Source organism: Citrus sinensis, chromosome 5 (genome assembly GCF_022201045.2).
Source record: "Citrus sinensis cultivar Valencia sweet orange chromosome 5, DVS_A1.0, whole genome shotgun sequence".
In the NCBI taxonomy this organism is placed as follows: Eukaryota; Viridiplantae; Streptophyta; class Magnoliopsida; order Sapindales; family Rutaceae; genus Citrus; species Citrus sinensis.
Genome location: NC_068560.1, coordinates 15,683,228 through 15,708,328, shown reverse-complemented (window position 1 = coordinate 15,708,328; position 25,101 = coordinate 15,683,228). Strand labels below are relative to the sequence as shown.

The window sequence follows — 25,101 nt, the reverse complement described above, 5'->3', positions numbered from 1 at the left end:
AACGTTTGCTACTAATGTTAGAGCACTAATAAGGGACTTTATTCTATTTTTGTCAACTTTTCGGTGGTTCAATAGTTTTCAATTCAGAATTTGGCCAACTTCCTCCATTCATTTCTCAATCTTAATGCTTTAATAAAGAATACATGAGCGGATGACTATGTCTCTTTTGTGGACTTGAATGTTGCCTTGCAACTAGGGATTTTCAATCCCTATCTCTCCTTCTTAACAATTTTGATAGGCTTCTAAACTACCATAAAAAAAATAGTAGAGAGAGAGAGGAAAAAAGTAATCTTCTATTAGGATTTCAAACTTCACAATAAGAGAAATTAGCATGAAATGGCAATTTCTACGCAAGTTGGATATTAATTTATTTTAAAGGTTGCGCAATTGAATTGGAAGTTGAGGGTCCATCATTCAACACTATAAGAAAAAAGAGAATAATTGATATTTAAAAACTGTCAAATAAAGGAATATTTGACAATTAAAAAGTGCCAAATATTCCTGTGTCAAATATGCTTATTTGACATTTAGTAAAATTGTCATTTATTTTTGTCAATTAATAATAATCAAATATTTTTCACAATATAAGATTGTCAAATGTGTATGACACTTAATAATAGTCATATGCATATGACATTATTCAAAATGGTGAAATGCAAATGACTTGATTAAAATATCAAATATTATAATTCCTTGTCTTGGGCTGCAAATTATATATATTATAACATAGAAACCAAATAAAATTAAAAAAAAAATTCAACTAACTTCAAACACCATAATAAAGCATAGGAAACCTGAATTCATATTAAAATGAACTTGCATTGTATGTATAAATGTATCAAATGTCTTGAGTATAAATCTAAAATAAGATGTTTCTAAAACTATACATTGAGCCTATAGTTAGCATTCCACCATCGGTCCAAAAGTTTTTCATAGCAGCGTTGTACATGCAAAAGGAAAAGCTTTTAAACAAATTTCCATTAACCCAATAGATCTGATATTTTATAACCCTTATATCCTCTTTGATTGTAAATGTTTCTTGGTCTTGAGATCTATATAACTCCGCGGCATAGCCCTACACATCAAGAAACCAAAATTACTGCCATATACTACTGTTATTGTTTAAGGAAGAGGCTAAAAAAGTAAGTCATGGTTACCAGTAAGGCATTGACAAATTTTGATTGAATTAACTGAGAGCTTTTATTATGAATCCAACTAGATGATATAGTTGCCTTATGCAATGAAAGCATAAGATATCTATGCACAAAGAGAAGGAAAAACCTATGCATGAAAAATATTAACAATAAACTAATGTACTTCAATTGAATCATATGCTATTTACCTGCATTACTTGTCTCTTTTGCATTTTTTTTTTCAAATCAAGTCACTAACATAAGTGGTCCAATCAGAGTGAATTTCGTTGATCTCATCTTCATTATAAGTATATTTTTCATTGAACTGACATCAAAAGACAAAAAAACAATATTTATTTGTCACTCCTTCAATTCATAGACTTCAATTTTAACCACATTTCCCTATAAAATCTGCAATAAGTTTAAGCTATGTTAATGTTCTAACCTTTGCAGAAAGTATACTTTGATCTGCAATAATCTCCTTCATGAATCGCATGACATAGTAGCCACATTCAACATTACCAATTTGCATAGGCACCTTAACATCATTCCATTTCAAATTAATCTTTTTCATTTTCTGTCCTTTTTTGGCAAGAAACGTTCGAATCCCATTACAAAAAAATACAAATCAAATATGAAATATTAAACTCAATAATTATAAATATAGCAAAAACCACTAGTATACTTATTGCTAAATATCTTTAATATACTTACACAGTTAAGATTTTTTTAGATCAACACTGATTTCATTTCTCACTGAATTCAAATAATGAACAACCATTGAGGGCAAGTCGATCACAAGCAAGATCCAATGACAACTATTAACATATGAATAAAGAGTTAGACAAAAATACTAATTAAAAAGTAACAACTTAGTAGATCAACAAAGATATTTAAAGTAACAAAATAACTAACCTAGGATTATATGGTAGATAAATTGTTTTGCACTCAATTCTTGGAAGCGATCAGCAAGAGTTTTTGCTTTCTGTTTGAAAGTACTCTCATCCAAAAAAGAAAGAGTGGTAGGATGAATGAACCCAAACTTTTCATTAATTAGCATGGCCTTTGTTTTAGCACAAAGATATCTAGTATATAAGAAAAAATGCTACGTCAATTAAAATGAAACTAAAATAATCGTCAAAATATAAAGCATTATTGAAGTATCATACCTCATGTATACAACAATGCAGTTTTGTGAAAGCTCTTGCATATCAATAAGATCTTGAATTTCCTCCAAAGTGAGATATGTATGCAATTTGTAACTAAATTTGTCCTCAAAATCAACCTTAACTTGGGAACCAGGTTTCATAACTTTCTTTACCATTTGATCAAAAACTTGTATGTTAGGAGGTTTTTTAAATGTTTGCTGAACTATGGGAGAGTTTACTTCCTCATTCACCTCTAATTTTTCCTTAAAAGCCTTGATAACTGATTTAGACACCTAGAAATGAAAACATTCAAATATGATTATTACTTAAATTTTAAATAAAGAAATAAAACAAGAATTAAAGCTAGTAATATAGGCCAAGTACCATTGGGGTGTTTACTTCAGCATTCACATCTAATTTCCCCTTGGAAGGCTTTACAGCTGACTTAGACATCTAGCAATCTAAGCATTCACATGTGGTTACAATTTAAATTCTCAATTAAGGAATTAAAAAAAAATAAGTAATATATGCCAAATTCAATACCTTGTTTACTACAGCAGCTTGGGAAACAAGCTTTTCTGGCCATAATATGTGTTGTCCTAACCCATCACTGACGTAAACAACCTCAGTAGTCCGGATTGGAAGATGGGCATCTGGACTTAATACCATATCAATTACAACTAAAACATTTGGCTTCCTATACTCCAAAGTAGTTCCAGTAGCAACAATGTTTTCTTTACATCCTACAGCTAACTGACAAGTTTGATCCTAACAAAAAAAGGTAATAAGATTATTAAATATACACTTAAAGTATAAATTCAAAAGATTAATTTAAATACTTGAGTGTGCGTACCTCATTTTTTTTGCTTTTCAAAAATTGAATCTGTTTTGTTATTTGTCTCATTAGACACATCTTGTGATCCAAATCTGTTGCTACAGACATTGGAGTGTCTTGCTTTTGGTGAAGATTTTGAGAGATCATGGATAGTAGCTTTCATCTTCACTATTTGTTCATTCAACAACCTCTTCTCCCTTTGCCAATCAGATTCTAAATTAACAGTGTGAAAGAAAGAAGATGGTTTGACTCCTCTTCCCTTCCCTGTAACACGCCCATTACGCTCAGGCTTCTTTAATGCTTGGGCCAAAATATCATTCTCACTAGATGTGGTTATAACCCCTTATTTTGCTAGCTGGGTCAACTCATCCTACAAGAATATAAGACCATTATTCATGCAACATACAAGGAATTGATGGAGAATTGCTCAAAGAATATTATACTTACAATTGTATCCACAACAGGTATCACAACCGGATGATATCCACCATTTGGGCTTCGACGAGCCATTTTCCATGCTACACTTCTATCCACTTTCAAATTGGGATTTCCACATTCTTTTTTCTAATTCCAATAGCAATGCAACCAATGTTAAACATACATCAAGTGCTAAAAATAATTATAATTTTTTATGAAAAAAACACTTACACTACTAGAAAAATGGTTTTTACTAACATTAGAATAGTATTAGTAATTACTTTCAGTGACACTTATTAATTGTGTCAGTAATCTAGCAGTCAGAAAAATAGTGACACTTGTAAGTGGTGTCGGTGATTACTATTTCCATAGTATCACTAAAATCATAACACCATAGTATTAGTAATTATTGATATTACATTAGTGTCTATAATTACTGTTACTATAGTATCACTATTTAATTTATTTAAAAAAAATTGAATTGGCTCATTGCGTGTTGATTTATTGGTAAAATTAAAAGACACCAAAAAGTAACCAAAAAAACTTAATTTATATTATAAAATCTTTCATTTCATATTTAAATATTATTAGTACATATTACAAATTCCAACACTCCAAAAAACAAGAGATGAGAAATCTCACTCTCATAACTAAATAATCTAAATTAAATACATAAAATTTCTGCCACATCCAATCAAATGCCTACTAGTTGTGGCTAAATTTAACATTTCTAGAAGCTAAAATGAAAAGGATGATTGCCTCCACTCTTTGATCATTAGTGCAATTACGTTAACCAACAGTAGCTTCTCAATTCTCCATTCAATAGTGGATGGGTTAAAATACAAGTGAAGTTGAGGAAAAAGACACTTCAAATACATTGATCAAATCTGCAAATGAATACATGGAAAACGGAAAAAAATTGCCTGTTAATTTCCAACTATTAGAGAGAAACAATGGTTAACAGAAATAAACTTTTGTCATATTTGTGATTTTGGCAAATTTCTATGTTTAAAACCATATTGTTCCCTATATCTTCAACTAGAAACATTGGCTGTTGGATTTCAAGTTTTTCAAAATAGGGAAACTGAACCTAGTAAGCTTGTCAATATTTGCATCTTTACTATACATAATCATTCAACGGTGAATAATTACTATGATAATAAAAATAGTTCATACAGTAAACTGCATTGTATAATTCAAGTACATATATACTTTTAAGTCTATTCACACAATCAATGCAAATTACAAATTCAAACTAAAAATGAAACGAGAGCAAAGTGATATAGTATGTATTAGGAAAAAAAACTAAAAAATCACGGCATCTGCCATTTTATTTGCAAATATCAAATTCACAACACAAAACTCGAACATAAAAAAAAGCTTGATTTAACAAAAATAAAAAATGACGTAATTACCATTAAATTGAACTTTATAACTTATAATCTGACCATAATTAATCCAATGGCAGTTATTGTTGAGATGATATTTATCCTAATTTATTTCCCACAATTGCAATTATGGTTGTATCCAAATTATTGTCAAATCTATTTGCAAATAAATGTACAGATTGATGCCTTCCAAAAGTTGTCTCTGTAATATATTCATAGCAAAGCAAATACCATCCAATTTCGACCTTGGGTTTTGTATTTATGCATTACACAAACAATCTACGGTGAACATATATATATATATATATATATATCAGTAATAATAACAATTTTTTTCCTAGTCTTTGGTCATGTGTGCCTTTGTTCAACACAACAAAACTTCAAGACAAAATATTCAGATTACTTAATGCACTCCGATAAAGCATGTTTCTACGTTTAATATTGCACAACACACCCTTGACACCCGCATTCTGAATTTCTTCCTTATTTGTTTAATTTTGTATACCAATAGCTTATATTAGAAAAGAATTCATAGATGGTTGCAAAGAGAGGATTCACCAGAGTATACTTTGTGGCTTGCTACAGAACATATTAGCAAACTAGAAAGTACCTAAACGACTAAACCTAAACATTAGAAACAAAGCCAAGTAGACCTATTTGAAATGTAATTCCTTCAAGATAAATGCTATAGTACCTCTTTCTATCAGCTACAGTAGCACCTTTCACATCCTTTGAACTAGGATCACCCTTTTGTTTCTTGAGAGTGAGCGATCTAATCAGTATGTTCTGTTGATTTGTCTTTATCAATTGGTCCTCTGGAGGAACAAGTAAGTGTTAGAATGAAAAATGATCTTATAACAATGATCGATCAGTAAATTTTCACCACAGCCTTTCCTTTAGAAATTCCACAAATTAAAGTAGAATGATGAATAATAGACTCCAAAATATGAAATAAGAGAATTCTAACATGGTAAATTTATCCTTTCCATATATGTACCATTAATAGATTTGTATCTAATTAATGATGTAAAAATGTGAATCTGACAACATCACAAGTTAGGGTTCTTTTAAAACAAATGAAGAAAGAGTAGAAACATGCAGCAATCAGAATACAGAGTCATGCTTTGTAAGTTCATCAAAAGTTGAGAAATATATACAGAAGGTTTAGAGAACACAGATACTTGGTGGTGATGTGTCATGCTCACAAATGTAAACTCGCATACCACCCTGCACAAATATTTGAACATTCAAACAAAGTCATTGAAACTGGTTCTTAAGACAGGAATATGAATTTCAATAATTAACTAAACCGAAATATTAAAAAGCCCAGCTGGTAATAATTTTTTCAAGAAAATATTAAAGGAAAAGAACAAAATAAATAAAATTCTAAGAACATTTGCAACCAAAATCTAAACAACCTCAATCTTAGAAACGCAACAACTATGAAGAGATGCTCAATCTCAAACCATAAAGAAACACATTTATAAGGCAATATCCTTTTGCAAATTAAGGGATTGGAAATGTTGGGTGTAGAAGTACAGAACAGCCTCCAACATACTGATAAAGCTATCAGGAAATGGGGGCATGTAACATTTTAACTGTACCACATGCATCTCTACAAATATTCCATTGATAGATCAAAATTCAAGTAGCTATGCCTAAATCCTTAACAGCACCACCAACATACTGATAAAGCTATCAGGAAATGGGGGCATGTAACATTTTAACTGTACCACATGCATCTCTACAAATATTCCATTGATAGATCAAAATTCAAGTAGCTATGCCTAAATCCTTAACAGCACCACCAACATACTGATAAACCTATCGGAAATGGGGCATGTAACATTTTAATTGTCCCACATGCATCTCTACAAATATTCCATTGACAGATCTTGCAACCAAAAAACAAACTTGCGTTTCCCATGGAAAGAAACCATGAAAACCCATCTATGTTAGTTCTAAAGATCATTGGCTGATTTTTCCAAAATGAAAGAGAATAAGTAGAGCTTCTAAAAAAAATAATATTAGAAAGAAAAAAACATAAATATACTTCTTATTTCTTAACACCTAGTTAACTAACTTACCATTACGGGGGAAAAATAAAAGATATCAGCATAATTACAAGATAAATGCAAGGAAACACACTTAAGTCCCTAAGCGACTAAATAACATTAATACACTTTTTGATACCCTGGAAAAGTAACAATAACCAAAAAAGGGGATCGGCCAACTCTTAAACTAAAATAAAGAAAACCAATTATCATCGTCACCTTGAATAAATTCTTCTAATTTTCTGGTTCATCACTAAATTCTCTAATAAAATAAAACCTCTAAGATCACCAATACAATTCAAACAAACTCAATTCGTAACCCAATTACAAAATGAAGAATGAACCAACTGATAACAAAAATATTACAATAAGGTCATCCCAGGTTTCAAAATCACCAATAATTAATTCTTTTAAAAAAAACTCTTGCTTGTCTAATTCGAAGCAGAACCTCTTCTCCCTTTGGCGCTTCTTCTTTGCTTTCATAAAGCCCAGCTCCAACCAAAAACTTCAACCCTAAAGGAAATCGAAATCAGGGTTTTCTATATAGAAAGAAAAAAATAATTATAAATAAAGATAAAACAAAACCTTTTCTAAGTCATGGGTTCTTTGCATATCACCCTCCATCGATCCCGCAATTGATATTGGCTTTGTCACTCCATACTGCTTAGGCGGTAACGGCGGCAAAATCATTCTCTTCGAACTCAACATTAAAAATAATGAAATACCACCTACAAAAAAGCCCTAATTTTTGGATTCGAACTTTCAAAAAAACCCTAGCTTTGCTCAAATTCTTCACAACACTTTCTAATTCAAGGGTATTTTAGGTCAAGGATGGCGATTTGAAGGTTGACAGCGACGGCTGAGGTAGATCATTGTTATAGAGAGAGAGAGAGAGAGAAGGAAGGAAGAGAGCTTCAGTTCATAGCAAGAAGCGGCGGTGGGGAATGTTTTTTCACTTCTTAAAAATTTTAGATTTTAGGTTTTCATGTACACCTTCCATTAAAACGACATAGTATCTAGGTAATTTAATTTAATTTTTAATATTATTTACTTATTAAGCCAAAAATCAAAATCCAACTCATGGCCCAGTGGTTAATGTTTAAAATTAAAAAGTTAAAGTTTAGAGGTCTTTAGTTCGATTACTAATGGACACAAAATTAAAATTTTATTTTTCTAATTACTAACACCTCATTGTCACAGATTTCTGATATTTAATTTACAGACACTATAGTATCACAAATTTGTGATATTTATTTGTTAAACACGGAAAATGTCTGAAATGCATGTAATTACTGATACTTTTTAATAAAGTATCACAAGACAAGTGTCAGTAAAGGTCATTTTTCTAGTAGTGTTACTATTTCTTCTTCTAATCCATTATACCCTTTTCGACCAAGGTTAAACATTCTAATTCTTTCCTAATATTGAAATCAACAAGGTCCAACCGAGAATTAAGTCCATCTTTTGCTTTTCCTGGAATGTTCAATAATTTACCATATATACTTTCGCACACATTTTTTTCAATGTGCATTTCATCTAACATATGGCGAACATGCAAATGTTTCCAATACTCGAGAGAAAAAAATATTGATTTCTTTTTCCAGCAAATTTTTTCATCAGAATCTAATTTTTTACGCTTTATAGTTTTCTTCCCCCATGAGTTTTGAATCCCTTCAACCTTTCTTAATGTTTCTTCACCACTTAATGGCTTAGAAGGAAAGTCTCTTTCTGGTTTACCATTAAAAGTCTTTTTTAAATCTCGAAACAAGTGAGATTCTGGGAGATATCACCTATGGCGCATGTACACATTTTTCTTCCCACGCTTAAGTCTACAGGACTGTGTATCTTCCCCACATATAGGACATGCAAAATATCCTTTGAGCATCCAAACAAGTTCCCATAAGCAGGAAAATCAGTAATTGTCCACAACAAGACAGCCCGTAGAGTAAATAATTCTTGTCTATATGTATCATAAATTTGGACACCAACTTCCCACAAAGTTTTCAAGTCATCAATCAGTGGTGACAAATAGACATCAATATTGTTACCGGGCTGTTGTGGACCAGATATTAGCATAGTCAACATCATGAATTTTCTCTTCATGCATAACCAAGGAGGAAGATTATAAGTAATCATAACAATTGGCCAACAACTATACGAACTGCAAAAGTTTTTATGGGGATTTATCCCATCTGCAGAAATAGCCAGCCGAAGATTTCTTTCTTCTGCAGCGAAATCTGGCCATTACGGTGAGTCAGCTGGGTGACGTAGTTTGCCATCAATCACCCTTTCATTGGCATGCCAAGTTAAGTCTTTTGCGGTTCAAGGAGATTGAAACATCCTCTTAAACCTTGGTATAGGAGGAAAATACCATAAGATTTTAACAGGAATTCCCTTACTTTTCTTGGGACTCTTCCATCTTGACATTCCACAAGTGGGACATGCAGATAAATCCTTATATTCTTTTCTATATAGGATGCAATCGTTGGGACATGCATGTATTTTTTCATATTCTAAGCCTAATGCAACCATAATCTTTTTTGCTTCATATACGGATAAAGGTATTTCATTTTTATCAGAAAGCACATCTGATAAACAACTTAGTAAATCTGAAAAACTTTTGTCTGACCATCCATTTCTTCCTTTAATGTTGTAAAGCCTTATTAAGGCAAATAACTTAGTGAATTTCACAAGCCATGAAACAAAGGTTTTTCAGCATCTTTAAGTAGAGTTTCAAAAGACTTGGGGTCACCATTACAAGTGTCAAATGAATCATTAACCATTTCTACTGTATTAGCAGCTTCATCATCTTGTTGATTGCCATCAAATGAAGCTTTTACATTTGATGGTCGTATACTAGAAGCTCCTTCTCCATGCCAAGTCCATGTCTGATAGCTTTGGTCAATACCTTTCCAATAAAGATGATTTCTTATCTCAACAGGTACATGAAAGACCAAATTACCACATGCTTGGCATGGACATCTTAAAAGTTCAGGATTACTAGCATGAAGTATTGCAAACTTGAGAAACTCATTTACCCCATTTTCATATTCTATAGACTTTTTATCCATCAACATCCAAGATTTATCCATATTTAAACTATTAACTTTCCTGCAAATGCATCACATAATATTCATTTAGTTTTATTAATATTAAAAAATGATATTGTTTGCAACCACAAGAACAACTGATAAAATTATAGAATTAACCCCAAAAAAATAAGGCAATGAGATCACAATTTTACTAATTAAGCAACTAGAGTGTGTCTAATATAGTTTCTACAACTATATCTCTGTGATTGTTTGTCAAGAATCTAACAGATGTTATAAATAAAATAAATTGAGTTCCACATTATGTCCTAAATCCATATCACGCTAAGTGCATTACGTTAATATTATTACGAGAAACATCTCAATAAGATGCTTGTTAAAAACAAAAATAATCTTTTAAAGAGACATTTCATCAAACAAGTAATGTGCATTCAAATAGCAGAACAGATACGACACTTGGAATCAATTAAATCAACCCTAGATTGTTTAAAATACAAATAATTCAACTATAACCCTAAAATTATCAAACTAGAAAGAGAGAAGTAGAAAAAAATTATCAAAATTAAAGGAAACAATACCTGAAATTCGAGAAGCAAATGAGGCTAAAGCAAGCTGAAATTCTTTGTGCGTTCTTCTTCGAGAGAGGATGGAGATGAAATTCGAAATTGAGTGATTGATAAAAAATGCGAGGTGATTATTGAAAAGAAAGCAAGGGGAACGAGTTTGAATTTTCTTAAAAGAAACAAACATGTTCGAAGAACGAAACAAAGGCAGTCTAGTGCGTTTTTTGTTTTTTTCTTAAGTCAATAAAAGGAAAAGGTAAATGGTAATTATTCAATAAATATATAATATATTTGCCACTTATTTGGTAAAACGTCATAAGTATTTGATGTTTAAATAAATTGTCATTTATATTTCACAATTACTCAGTTTTTCACAAAATGTCATATATATTTGATATTTCTTAAAAATTGTCAAATAAAAAATGTCAAGTATTCTGTTTTTTCTTGTAGTGCCATTACATGTAGAAATTTATTGTAGAATATTACGTGATAAATAGTTATATGAAATATGAAAATTTAGTGTAACACGTCACGTCCTTTGTCAGACATCAATTGAGATGAAAATCATAGGCACTAAATTAGATTTCAGGTCAACTAGAAATTTGGTATAATAAACCAAGAGAAATTAATTAAGATGAAATCAATTAAGCAGGGAAGGCATGAGGTTAAGCCAAATTAATTAGAAGCCACTCATGTGAAGGCGCGAAGTTAAGCCAAATTCATTAGAAGCCACACATGCAAACGAGTTATCCACAGTGACGATCAATGTGCTTGGCAGCTTGTGTATATAAATATAACCGATAAGAAAATAATTGGTCCGTATGTGTTGCCGTTTTAGACCATATATAGCCCAACAAATGGGGCAGTAATCTGTCAAATCAGCCCTCGAATTATATATGCTTCGTTTAGCTTCAACGAAAATCTACAAAGAATAAGAGCCGCCATGGCATTACAAAATGCCAAACTAACTGTTCTAAAAATCGAGTGATGATATTTGAATTGAAGGGTTTGATTTAATGGTAACAAAAAAAAAAAATACAAATTTATATGGTTTTATAATATTAAGTAAAAAATTAATTAAAAAATAATACTATAATACTATATAATTTTTATAGTTATTTTTATTATCATTGTATTACTGTTAGATTTGTTTGCCATTTTCTTAAAAAAATAATGCACAAGGATTGATGAAGAAATTTAATACGACATGTTCCCTTCAAAAAAACCAAAAACAAAAGTGTGACATGCTGTGCATATATATATATATATATATATATATATAATTGTGACGCAGAATGCATAATTCACAATAATTCATATGTTTTTATCGATATTTTGTAGTTCATATACTTTTTTTTTTCTTATGGACTAACTGAATAATTAGCCCAAACTTTAAGAACTACTAGGAAAAATTTCTCCATCATAGAAAAAGCAAAAGCATTAATTTACCCATCACAGTGATTAATTTAGGGGTGGGCATACACCGGTCAGATTCAATCTTGCCCAAAAATTGAACCGAAATGGATTGATTAGTTCGATTTATGAACCGAACTTAGGAATTGAACCAAGTTATTTTGGTTCAATTCGGTTTGATTTCTAAGTTCTGTTGGGTTCGATTCAATTTTATATGATTTGGTTCATGAAATTTAAATTTTTTTCGTTTATAAATTAGTGAAATTTTTTCTTTGTGTAAATATCTTTCTTTTAATTTAAAATTAGATATATCAAACTTATTCACCGGGGCTTTATTACATTTCCTTTTATTTTCAATCATTAATATGTTATCTAATTGGTCAATAAATTTGCTTCTTGTTTGTCCAGTACACTAATATAGATGCTGTTCATTAGAAGCAGAAACATAGCTGTAAAATTATTTCTTAGGTTTTGAGATAGGAATGACGAAGGACAGATGCAGGGGCACCGTTAAGTCAACCAAAGTTAAATTGGCCATATCATTCAAGTGTCACCATTAGCTTGGATGCATGTAAAGATGATTCGAACCCATAGTTGCATAAAAAACTTTGTTATCTTTACTTTTGTTGTCAACGTTATTATTATTATAATTTTTTCAGTGGTAGAAGTAGAACCTAATCCCTCACAATTATCATTTAATAATATGTTAATTACCAAACACTATTATTTTTTTATAAATACCTAGTAGTGATTAAAATTTGAAAAGCGACAAAACCAGAAACCAATCATTAATATATTATAAACCAGTTTATATTTTTACTTTTTACGGAGAAATGTAAGGATCCATTAAAAAAAAAACCACCAACATTACAATGACAGAATTAGAAACGAAAATCACAACAACATTATAATTGCATTCATTTTCTACTCCCCCTCCTCCTTGTTGCCTTTTGCTGCGTTCCCAACTTCTCCAGAATCCATCCGATAATTCCTGTGCTGAAGTTGAACCCGAGAACCAATCCTGCCACAAGTCCGCCCGCATAGCCAGTCAGAATGATTTTCCGATCAGACGCGCCTGAAAACAGGGACTCCGACGAGCCTTCAGTATGATCTTCATTTGTTGGAGTTTCACCACTCTCACATCCTTTGGACAAAGGCTTTCCACACAATCCTGAGTTGCCATCGAAAGAAGTGTTGTCAAATGTAGCAAATTGCTTTCCTTGTGGTATAGGCCCTGTAAGGTAATTGTCCGAGACATTGAAGAATTCGAGAAATGTGAGCTCAACCAGTTGTTGAGGAATCCGTCCTGCAAACTTCTTATTTGAGAGATCCAGTGATTCCAAATTTGTTAGATTGCCCAAACTTGACGGAATAAGGCCTTGGAGATTATTGTACTGGAGGTTTAGAACTTGAAGTCCCTTTAAATTCGCAATCGATGCTGGAATCGCCCCAACAAATCTATTGTTTGAGAGAATAATGCCCGCGAGGATATCCGGAATCTTGTTATATGTCATCATTCGCCCTTTGGTGTTCATTGTCATTGATTAGTCATAAGTGCTAAGTACATTATTGGTCACTTGTCCATACGAAGAAAGCACATCTTGCAGATATCTTAGCTCACTTGCATTGACAATTTTCATAGCATTCCAACACAGGAAACTCTTTGATGGAAGATTTCCACTAAATCTGTTGTTAGATAGGTCAATAATGCGGAGTTTAGAAAATCCACAACCAGTTCTGGGTTCTTCTATAACGCCATAAAATATGTTGGATCGTAGGATGAGAACATTCAATTTTGGAAGAGTTCCTAACCAAGAGGGAAAAGTGTCACTAATCTGGTAGTTCCCAAGACCAAGAAATTCCAACTTTGAACAGTTGATCAATGATCTTGGAATTCTTCCTTCAAACAGATTATGGCTTAAATCAATCACGCCTAATCTACTTTCTTTAAAGAAAGTATTTGGTATGGTCCCAAAGAAGTTGTTCCCCTGCAAGTCGAGCACTGAAAGTTCATCGCTGAAATTGCCTAAACACTGAGGAAGCAAGCCACTTAAGTTATTGTGAGACAAAACAAGGCTTTCAAGAATATTCAAATTGCATATCCACGATGGAATTTCCCCTGTTAAGCTATTGTTTGAAGCTAGATAGTTAACGGTTCCGAGGGGTGGAACTGGGAGTGGTCCTTGTAAATTATTAGAGCTAAGATCAAAAGTCACCAAATCAACGTTATTCCCTGGAAGAACAACAGGATGTTGATCAAACCCGGTTAACAAGTTATGCGAAAGGTTCAAGGCATTGAGATTCTGCATATTGGGGTCTAACAACCATTTAGGTACTTTTCCCTGAATTTTATTGTCAGAAAGGTCCAGGACCACCAAATGACTTTGGTTTTGCAAGAAATTTGGAAATTTAGTAAGATTGCATGAACGCAGTCCTATGTACTGAAATTTTTGTGAAGTGGTATTAGAAGTGGCTTTGGTGAGCACTGACAACCTATTTAATGAGAGACCTAAAACTTCCAAATTTTTCCAGCAAGTAAGCAAAACATCTAACTCTATCGTTCCGCTAAAAGAATTTTGAGCCATGTCAAGGACGAAAAGTTGGGTAAGATTCCTAAGTGAAGATGTAATTTTACCTGCAAAATTACACTTAGCGATATGTATTACTTCCAATGACCTAAGATTTCCAATGGAACCAAGTAAGTAACCCGAAAAATTATTCAATCCAAGATACAAAAATTGTAGCCGAGTGAAATTACCAATCGAATCTGGAACTTTGCCCCAAAAACTACATGACCTCAGATCTAATAGCTTCAAATAACTGAAATTTCCAGTCGACCATGGAAACTCACCCGAAAATTTATTGAATGAAAGGTCAAGTTTTTCCAAAGAAAAAAGATTTCGAATGAAAGTAGGCAACTCACCAAAAAATCCATTTTGTGAAAGGTCAAGTTCTTTCAAAGAACCAAGATTTCCCATGGAAATAGGCAACTCACCAAAAAATCTATTTTGTGAAAGGTCAAGTTCTTTCAAAGAACTAAGATTTCCAATGGAAATAGGCCACTCACTCGACAAAAAATTTGCAGAGAGATCTAGTTCTTTCAAAGAATGAAGATTACCAACGGAAATAGGCAGTTCACCCTGTAATTCACTTAGTGAAAGGTCTAAATGAAGGAGCTTCAATAGATTATCGAGTGAAGATGGAATTCTTCCTGAAATTTGTAAAAAAAAAAAAAAAACACATTGCTTAAGTAGAAGATTAAAAATAATAATAAATTTTACTAATGAATTTAACATCGCAACTGGCAATTTTCAAGTAAAATTTATATATTTAACAATATCATGCATGTATATTAATTAAGGAGAAAATATATAAAATTTAATTACCTTGCAATTCACAGTTTTGAAGAGAAACAAACGTCAAAGAAGATAGATTTGCGAAGTTATGAGCTATCGTTGACTGAATAGATACATCACCAAGGTCAAGTGTTTTTAGATTGCTTAACTTCTCGACTAAATTTACGAAACTGGGCTTCTGAAGTTCAAGTCTACCACCAGAAACATCATTAAGTGATAAATCAAGGGACACCAAGTTGGAGAGCCTTAGAATTTCTGATGGTATTTGGCCAGATAAAGAAGTTCCAGAGAGGTTCAAGTATGATAACCTGGAAAGGTTGATGATTTCTGGTGGGATTTCGGAGGAATTGAAGTCATTCTGATGGTTGTCGAAGCCAACAAAAATAAATTCCTACTCTAAATAAATTGTGTATAGTGATTGAGCAGGGTCGTGTCCACAGAGATCGGTAATTATTTAAATCCTTTTAAAACGTAAAACATAAAATGGGGGAATTGTAGACAATAATAAAAATCAAATTAAATAACAAGAATGCAAATTAAAGTTGTAATTCAAATTGGAGAAAACTCTGGTTGAAGGAATTAACTAAGCTTGATTCGACTACTGATCATTGATTCAAATATAGATTATTATTACTTATGAATAGACCAGTTATAGCTATTGAGACCCTCTAATAGCCAATCTCTCCTTAACTAGTCGATAACCAAGGTACGACCGTTGGAAATTTCCATAATCAATAGACAACCCTAGATACGATCATAGGATTTAATCAATTGACAGCCTGAAAAACCAGAGAGACCCAAATCCTAATCAACACATATGATGATTCATTTAAATTAGAGTGTTTATTCTCACAACACAACTCTCTGCTATGTTATTTGTCACAAACATTAAATTCTTCATACGATGAATCCTTTAATTGATAATAGATTAAGTTGATAATTAAATAGTGGCCAATTACCTAATTAACAAACATAATCATGAAACTAATTCAGAGAATAAACAAATACCCAAAAAGTAATAAAACAATTAAAGCATAAGAAAGATCTCACAGTAGTGATGAATCAAAGCTTCATTATCCTTCAACCAGAAAAATAGGTTTAGTTCTTCATAGAGAGAAGAGAAAAATTAGATCTAGGGTTTCTTTCTTTTTCTCCAATCCAAAATCCCCCATTTCTTTCACAATAGATTCCTCCTTAAATACTCTCTCTCTCTTCTCTTTTAGAGTTCTATTTAAAATAAAATACTAATATCTTAAATATTAAATTCGTAATTACAAAAATAGCCAAAAATACAAAACACGTTAAACTAAAAACTACAGGTCCGCAGTTGACAGCACGCGCCCACGCCTTATCAACAAAGTTCTTTTGCCGCTCATAATTTCTCCAGGAGAACAATCATCCTTAAACATCATCTTATAGCTCAATTTTATCACCAATTAATAGAATTGCACCTACAAAAGTAAAACACAAGTAAATCACTATTATTAAATGCAAAACATCGATATTAAGGGAAGTAAATAATGCAAAACTAGTGCATAAATTGCACTCTAACACATTCAAAGCAAGATTAAGCCGCTCGAGATGGACAAGCTTGAAAAGGCTGCTGCTAGAGTTGATGAACCAAAAAGGCAGCTATGGGAGAGGTCAAGCTTGATAACATGACCAGTGTTCTTATTGCAATGAACGCCGTCCCAAGAGCAAAAATCAACGTTACCTTCTTTTGGCTTCCATGATGCCATTGTAGGACGACAGTCAAATTTCCAAGCATAAAAATCACCACTGCTGATGCTTTCTTTGAATTGCAACAAAGCAGAGCGCTCATCATCATGGCAGAGTAGCAGCATAGAAGAAGCAGTGACGTTAGCAATTGTTAAATTAAAGAAAATGAAGGGAAAAACTAACCGTATGAATATTGTGAATAAACATATGGAGGATAAACTCATAGTTTTCTCAAAGAGTGATGATAGAGCTACAAACTCTTGTACAAACCGACGTGGCATTAATTCATTGGTTGAATAAAAATATAAAATAATAAAAACAAATCATGTGGGTCAAGTGATATTTAATTCAACCAATCTTATCATGCCACATGAGTTTGTACAAAATAAATTTGTATAAGAATTTATGGCTCTATCATTACTCTTTCTCAAAAATAAAATTTGTTTAGCTTTGTAGATGTGAAGAAATTTAAGGATCTTTGGTTTGCTTTTATAGGCAAATTGCAGCAATCCAAACATTATAGTCATTGGACTCTTTTTTTATATTTTTTAAGTCAACAAAAGTTAGTCTTAATAATATTTATTTTTTATTATTTGATGTGATGTCGTAAACTTTTACCATTCCGTCACCACCGAAAATACGTTTATAGCAAACGTGAGGATTAATTAATTAGTAAATGCAAACAATCGCATCAATACGGTGTCGGGCTGTTGGCTATTTAATTCTAACTTTATTCTTTTTTTTTTTTTTTTTTACTTTTCACTTCACTTTAACAATCCTGGATTGTGGGAAAAAAGTACATTCCTTTACATCCCTTTTTTCCACATAAATCTACTCATAAAAGTATTACATAAATGATTTCTGAATCTACAAAATGCAATCAAGTGAATGCAATCTTGCAATCATTCATATTCGACTTTCCACATAAATCAACTCATAAAAGTGATGTTACAAAATGTCCAGATTCACACCAGTATAGCAAAATCATACAATTATGTCCAGATTCACACCAGTTTAGCAAAATCAACTTCTTTTAGATTTCCCAAATTGACGCTGTTGGTTATTTTGCAAAAAAATTTCAGGATCCAAGTAAAAAACATAAAATCTAAAATAGGGTAAAAGCTTATAACGAACATAAAAGAAAATAATCCGACTCTTTAAGCTTATCAACCTTACAGCCTGAGCAAGAACTGAAATTCGAGTTCTGGAAACTCAGTAGAATCAAACTCAGTTTGGCCACGATCATAATTTAAGCCAAAAATGCCCCCCCCCCCCCCCCAAAAGCCTTAAACGGCCATCTCCGCCGAAGAACGAATTATCAGGAGTTTGAACCCTCCTATGAATTCATTTAGACGACCCCCGAAATTCACCAATGACCCACCGCCTGATGTCCAGCTGCCATCACCACAAATCAAACCGCTCCAGCGGCAAATTGTCCCCAATCCATCCACACAACCAACTCATATCTCTACAAACCATTCCCATGAAGACCCTCCATCTCCAATCCACCACCATGCTGACCATCCACCAACAACCACTGCCTCCATCCTTTCGAAACTTCGGCAACCCTCCATCCCTGTTGCCGTAAGTGAACAAAAAGAAATGCCCCGTGAATGCTGCCATGACGCAGCAAATCAGCCACCCCTTCATGAGGAAGGGGAAGAAAGCCGTGCTCGAGACGAGCCGGATCTCATGAACTCACCGGCTGATGGGAAGGGCAGCCAGCCATCTCCGGCTCATCCCCCCAATTCTAGAAACGAACCTCCCTTTCTTAGGAGATCTCAAAGGCAAACTCGCTCAAAATAGAAAAGTCAATCGCTAGCCATCCAACCTCAACAGCCACCAACTTCCGCAAACACAGCCAATCAACCTCCATTGTCATCCCTTCAACAACCAACTTCAATCTTAACTAGCCATGATCTACTTCTAAACACCGAGCCATCATCACCTTCAAATCGAACCAAGCCTTCACAAGCTAACACAAACCAGCTACCAGCCTGTTCGCAGCCAACACAAGCCACAAAAGACCACTCGGGAGATGCTCGTCCAGCCGTTACAGCCACCATGCAATCTCAAAACCAGCCCGTGCTCCATGGCAATTTAAATCAAGAACCGTTACAAGCTGCAACCACCGTGGCTAATTCCAGTCAACCACAATCGCCACCCACACAAACAAGCCCCACGTGCCAAAAAATCTCTCACGCATGCACTCGGGACAGCTCTCACCGCCAGCTGCAGCTGTTGAACTCCGATTGTCAGCTTCCCATGCAGGCAACCACCACCGAATCCAGTCAAAGTCAGCAAACATCCCAGCCCAAAAGTCTTCACGCGTGTGACAGCCATGATGTTGCTCCACATGAAAATGAGCCACTTTCGGCAACACGTGATTTTTGTCCCCCATGTGTGTCCCCCACTAGCCTTTCCCATGTCCCACTAGCCCCTTCCACTAATCAAACTCAAGTCCAATCCATTCCCGAAATAAATCCCACGCAACCTTCCCAAATGCCCTCCACTCTTGTCTCTAATAACTCTCAATATGACCCATTGACCCAAAATACTACACTGCCCACGCTCAAAATAGACCCACTAAAAAAATCTTTGGTGGATATTATGAACGGCCCAACTAATTTGATGATTCTGATCAAGATTGTTACTTCATTTGGGGGAGAGCCTAACGTGCAATTTTCCACTGCAGAAATTCAAACGATGGCAATTTCAATTTTCCACTGCAGAAATTCAAACGATGGCTATTCCCTTTAAGCTAACATTGGTCGGTAAATTTTCTTATAACAGACCTAGTATGGAATTAATTCGTAAATTTTTTATTTCTTTGAAATTCTTTAATAGGATCTATCGAACTTGACCTGTGTTTATATTTCCTTTCATTTTCTGTAATTTGTCATCTAATGGGTCAATGAATTAATTTGCTTCTTTTTTTTCTCCTTTCCCCACTAGTATTTCCCTTCACGGCCAGTTGAGTATTCTGCATACTCGCGGGTATGTCATTGTCTTGATGACTTTTCACTACAACTCTAAAATTTTCCTCCCCACGGCATGTTGATATTATCTCCAAACTAGCAGTATTATCACTGTCACTCTTCTTTGTAAACTACGCACTCGTTGGTTGAGTGATGACACCTCCTCAACTTAATTATTCTCAAGGTCAAGAATAATATTGCGCCAATTTGTAATGAGCTTTAGCTGATGGTTTCTGAGATGCGCGCTAATTAGTGCACCTAAAATGTAACAAATATCTCACGTTAACAACCCAAAATTCCATAATTTCATGCAAAATCATTCTAGAAGTTAAAATTAGGTGTTAATCCGACACAAACACTAGAAATATTAATTAATGAAATTTGGATTTACTAAAATTGGCATGATTTTTTAATTTTGATCAATTAAACATATTTTTAATTTTTATAGTGTCGGATTCACTATAAGTCGTCATAAATCATTATCAACAGACGATCAAGGCCCGCGGATAAAGACTCAAGACTAGAATTAGAAGTCTTCGAGTATCAATCAATCTTAGGTGATAGCAAGCTCGATTTCAGTCAAGTGGTTTAGGTCATTGCATTTTCTATGCATATGTCGTGTCAGAAAATTATTTCTTAGATAGGAATGACGAAGGAGAGATGTAAATAAGAGCGCCATTCTATGTCAGTCAATGTTAAATTCGCCATGTCATTATAATGGATGTTAATATCTCTAATTTGGAGTCAAAGTCATGCTTCAATTTAGGTATTTGTCTTTAATAAATCTGATTCTTTTTTCTCCTTTCCCCACTACTACCAGTTCGCTTAACTTTTCCTTCACGGCATGTTGAGTATTCCGTATCCTCTAACAGTGCCTTGAATGAGATCTTCTACTCCATCAATGCTTCTATGCTGTGTTTCATTTGGGGATTAGATTTCCCAGTACGTAGACAGAGAACTCTGACTCTGTTGTCCGATGTCTCTGCATTTTCTTGAACTCTCTACTCTCCTCGTGTAATTAAGGAGGATTGAAGTAAAAGAAAAGGGGAGAACCAGTTCTCCCTATTTGTTGCACTAGCTATCAGATTTCCCCGTTATAGTAATTATTGGCCAAAACATAATTTTTTATTTAAATTGTCAAAAAGACTTGAATGTTCTCATCCTAAAATAAGTTCCATTAAAACAATCATAATATTTATGGAATGTTTATAACTAGAATGAGTGCTCCTACTTAAACTAGTAAAATCTCTTGAACTAATTTAAAGGTTCAATCCTGCTCACATGAGTAAGGAGAGGGCATTTGTTTTAAATTTTATTGTATTGAATTTCAAACTTTCAATACTTCTACATAGTTATTATGATTTCATCAAGTTTACGATGTTAATGATCAAACAATACACTTTCTAAACCAACTAAAATAGTACCTAGCTAGCTAATTAGATAACGGATTAATGGAATAGATGTGGATGTCTAGTTTGAAATTTTGAGTTTGAAAATTTTAAATTAATCAAAGAAAATATATTTTTAATTTTGAGTTATTGTACTATTAATTAATAATTTAATTAAAAATTTTATTTATTTGCTATCATTCTAGTTGTTGAAAATGCCTTTAATAAGGGTTGGTTCAATATTTGGTTAGAGTCTGATTTCATGCTGGCGGTCCAACTCCTTCTCTTCATCCCTCTTGGACCATTTGCAATGTACTTGCATTGAAATGTCTGTAGTCAAACTTGGGTCTTCAATGTAGTCACATCCCTTGGTAGGATTTCTCTCCTTCAAAGATTAACGCTCTTTCTTCTCGAGATGCAAATGGCTTCTCAAATTGTCAGTTTTGTTAATGTAGGTCCTACATTCACTACTAGAAAATTGGGCTACCATGACAGAATTTTTGTGATAGATATTAGAAAATTAGTCATTTATCACAAGAATACGATAGACACATGACAGAATTTTCATACATCATAAATCCATGACAAATTTGTGATAGTGTTTTTATATATCATATAAACATGATAGCATATTAATATTTAATCAAACAGTGAGTTTCGGATGGAATTAATTTGGGCATGAAATGACACCGTTTAACAGATTTAAAAAATTTTAAAAATATAAATTTTTATTTAACATTTAAACGCTATCATTTATATTGACTAAACCACAAAAAAATTCTTCATTTATATTGACTAAACCACAAAAAAATTCTAAGTGTTGGCACCTTTGATTTCTCACCTCATCTGCAAGGGCTGAGAAACCGAAGCAGTGAAACCCCTCAAAATCTAGAATTAACCTATTTTAATCTACAAATTGGTTTTGAAACCCATTGCATGGAAACCAAAATCATAGTATATGCTATTGAAGGAGCCTTCGCGTCCTTATTTTGAATCCATTGTTTTTAAGAAATTAGCATTGTTAGGTGTCCATGTGATAAATGTCGGAATTTAGCATTTCATAGGCCTAAAGAAGTGAAAGATCATTTAATTATATGGGGTTTTGATATGTCATACAAAACATGGGTTTGGCATGGGGAAGATATCCGCAACAAATCTCCTGACAATATAGGTTTCCAAAATGACAGTGAATATATGGATTATGATGGTGGTAATACTGTTGAAATGGTTGGAGATGCTTTTAAGGATTGTGATAGTCATCCTAAAGCATTCAAAAAACTATTAGAAGATTCTGAAAAGCCTTTGTACCCTGGATCAAACAAATTTACCAAGTTATCAACTTTAGTTAAATTGTACAATATAAAGGGCATATATGGGTGGTGTGATAGTAGCTTTTCAGATTTGTTGAGTGCTCTTTCTGACATGTTACCGGAAGGAAATGAATTGCATGTATCAATGTATGAGGCCAAAAAGATAATGAGTGCTTTAGGCTTGGAGTTATAAAAATTCATGCTTGTCCAAATGATTGTATACTCTATAGAAAAGAGTATAAAAGCCTTTCTAATTGTCCTACATGTAGTGAATCTAGGTGGAAGAAAAGGGATGGTAGTGTTGCTACTTATAGGAAGGGGGTTCCTGCAAAAGTGTTATGGTATTTCCATTTTATACCTAGATTTAGGCGTATGTTTCAGTCCTCACAAACTGCCAAAGACTTGACTTGGCATGTAAAAGAGAGGGAAATAGATGTTAAGCTTCGACATCCAGCTGACTCACCGACATGGAAGTTAGTTGATGAAAAATTGCCTACCTTTGCATTAGAGCCTAGAAATTTGTGTCTTGCCCTATCAGCTGATGGCATTAATCCTCATAGCTCTCTTAGTAGTACGTATAATTGCTGGCTGATTCTTCTTGTAACATACAATCTTCCACCCTGGTTGTGTATGAAATGAAAATTTATGATGTTATCCTTATTAATTTCTAGTCCACAATAGCCCGATAATGATATTGACGTGTACTTGGCACCACAAATAGAGGACTTGCAAACTCTATGGGATGTTGGTGTGGAAGCTTATAATGCCTATAAAAAATAGTTCTTTAATTTATGAGCTATGCTATTGTGGACTATAAATGACTTTCCCGTTTATGGGAATTTGGCGGGTTGTACGGTCAAGGGTAATTATGCTTGTCCTTATGCCAAAATGTAAACTTAAACACAGTAAAAAAAATGCTTATAATGGCCATCGTCGTTGGCTTCCTCATGATCATCCCTTTTGAACTCAAAAGCAACATTTTAATAATAAACATGAAAGAGAGCCTCCTCCGAAACCATTGAACAGCGAGGCCATTTTTCGACAGGTGGAGAGTATTGAAAACAAATGGGGTAAAGTGAAAGATAAAAAGCGCAAAAAAAGAGGCAAGAAAAAGGATGATGATGATGATCGTGTTTGGTGGAAGAAAAAATCAATATTCTTTAAGTGAGAATACTAGAAGTACTTGTTTATTCATCACCAGTTAGATGTTATGCACATTGAAAAAAAATGTTTGTGAAAACATCTACGGAACATTACTAAATATACCGGGAAAGACCAAAGATGGCATTAAGTCGAGGTGGGATCTAAAAGTTTTAAAGATTATTGGCACTTGATGTTAAAGAAAATAATCGTACTTTTTTGCCTCCAGCTTGTTACACCTTGACCAAAGAAGAAAAGAAAAGGTTTTATAAAGCATTAAAAAGCATAAAGGTTCCTATAGGTTATTCTTCAAATATTAAGAACCTAGTGTCAATGAAAGACTTAAAACTTTAAGGTTTAAAGTCTTATGACTGTCATGTTCTCATGCAACAACTTTTATCTATTGCTTTAAGGTCTATCTTACCAGATCATGTTAAATATGCCATTATTAGATTGTGCTTCTTCTTTAATTCCTTATGCCCAACGGTTGTTGATGTGACCAAACTTGACCAAATGGAAGAAGACATTTAGTTAATGAAGTTAGACTATGTGGGCCGATATACTTAAGATGGATGTACCCATTTGAAAGGAACACAAAAGGCCTAAAGGCTTATGTTTGAAACCATAATAACCCTGAGGGATGCATAACAAGGAGTTACATTGTCGAAGAGGCTCTGGAATTTTGTGCATAATATGTTTCAAACATGCTTACAATAGGGCTTCCTCTTGGACATGTTGAAACCCCTTCAACTGATAAGCCTTTGCCTGGTGGAAAATTTGAGCATGTTGATCTTTCCTTAATTCATCAAGCACACCTATATGTGTTGCAAAAAACAGAAGAAGTTCAGCCATTTATTAGGTTTGTTAATGTTTTACCTTTAATTTGTTCCTTTACTGAATTATTTTTAAAGAATTTGAACAAAAGCTTAATATGTATATGTGAAATATGTAGTGAGCACATTGAATGGCTAAAGGGTCATCATTCACAGAAAGCCAAGAATGAAATATGGTTGAGCAATGAGCACATTGAATGGCTAAAGGGTCATCATTCAGAAAAAGCCAAGAATGAGAGATGGTTGAGCAAAGAGCACAACTGCAACTTTTCAACTTGACTTAATAAGAAGGTTAATAATACATGTTCCATTATATATTCTTTTTAGTAAATCTATTGTCATGTTTATACAATTATTCATTCATTACGATTATTAT

The 25,101-nt window shown here is 33.3% G+C and overlaps 2 protein-coding genes and 1 long non-coding RNA gene across 29 annotated transcripts in view; 1 reads left to right on the top strand and 2 right to left on the bottom strand.

The window, feature by feature from the left end:
- LOC102616952 (receptor-like protein 7) overlaps window positions 1-25,101 on the bottom strand; it is a 74,953-nt gene that overhangs the window by 38,245 nt on the left and 11,607 nt on the right. The gene's annotated exons all lie outside the window — the stretch shown is intronic.
- Window positions 1-25,101, top strand: part of LOC127902480 (uncharacterized) — a 66,467-nt gene that overhangs the window by 36,202 nt on the left and 5,164 nt on the right. The window contains exon 2 of the long non-coding RNA XR_008054821.1: window positions 14,947-15,018. This is a non-coding gene — a long non-coding RNA (uncharacterized LOC127902480). The remainder of the gene's footprint in view (window positions 1-14,946; window positions 15,019-25,101) is intronic.
- Window positions 780-10,940, bottom strand: LOC102614516 (uncharacterized). 27 transcript variants are annotated; one of them, XR_008054799.1, is made up of 14 exons: window positions 10,604-10,859; window positions 7,561-7,703; window positions 7,371-7,488; window positions 6,079-6,148; window positions 5,616-5,736; window positions 3,564-3,680; window positions 3,135-3,486; window positions 2,825-3,049; window positions 2,666-2,734; window positions 2,303-2,574; window positions 2,049-2,218; window positions 1,848-1,951; window positions 1,579-1,710; window positions 780-1,458 (listed from the first exon to the last, which is right to left on the bottom strand). XR_008054799.1 is itself a non-coding variant. In XM_052441572.1 (10 exons), exons 5-10 carry the CDS (start codon window positions 3,261-3,263, stop codon window positions 1,053-1,055), a joined length of 888 nt encoding a protein of 295 aa, XP_052297532.1. In that variant the 5' UTR covers window positions 3,264-3,486; window positions 3,564-3,680; window positions 5,616-7,488; window positions 7,561-7,703; window positions 10,604-10,866; the 3' UTR covers window positions 780-1,052. The 27 variants fall into 27 exon arrangements, 1 of the variants encoding a protein (XP_052297532.1); XR_008054808.1 differs by having other exon boundaries at window positions 7,424-7,480; XR_008054800.1 differs by having other exon boundaries at window positions 6,103-6,148; window positions 10,604-10,858.

Excerpts from the sequence above, each read along its gene's own strand:
- LOC102614516 (XM_052441572.1), bottom strand. The coding sequence starts at position 3,263 with ATGATCTCTCAAAATCTTCACCAAAAGCAAGACACTCCAATGTCTGTA. Across the intron at positions 3,050-3,134 it reads TGAAAAGCAAAAAAAATGAG|GATCAAACTTGTCAGTTAGC; the intron begins GTACGCACACTC and ends TTTTTTTGTTAG. Across the intron at positions 2,735-2,824 it reads AAGCTGCTGTAGTAAACAAG|ATGTCTAAGTCAGCTGTAAA; the intron begins GTATTGAATTTG and ends TTAGATTGCTAG.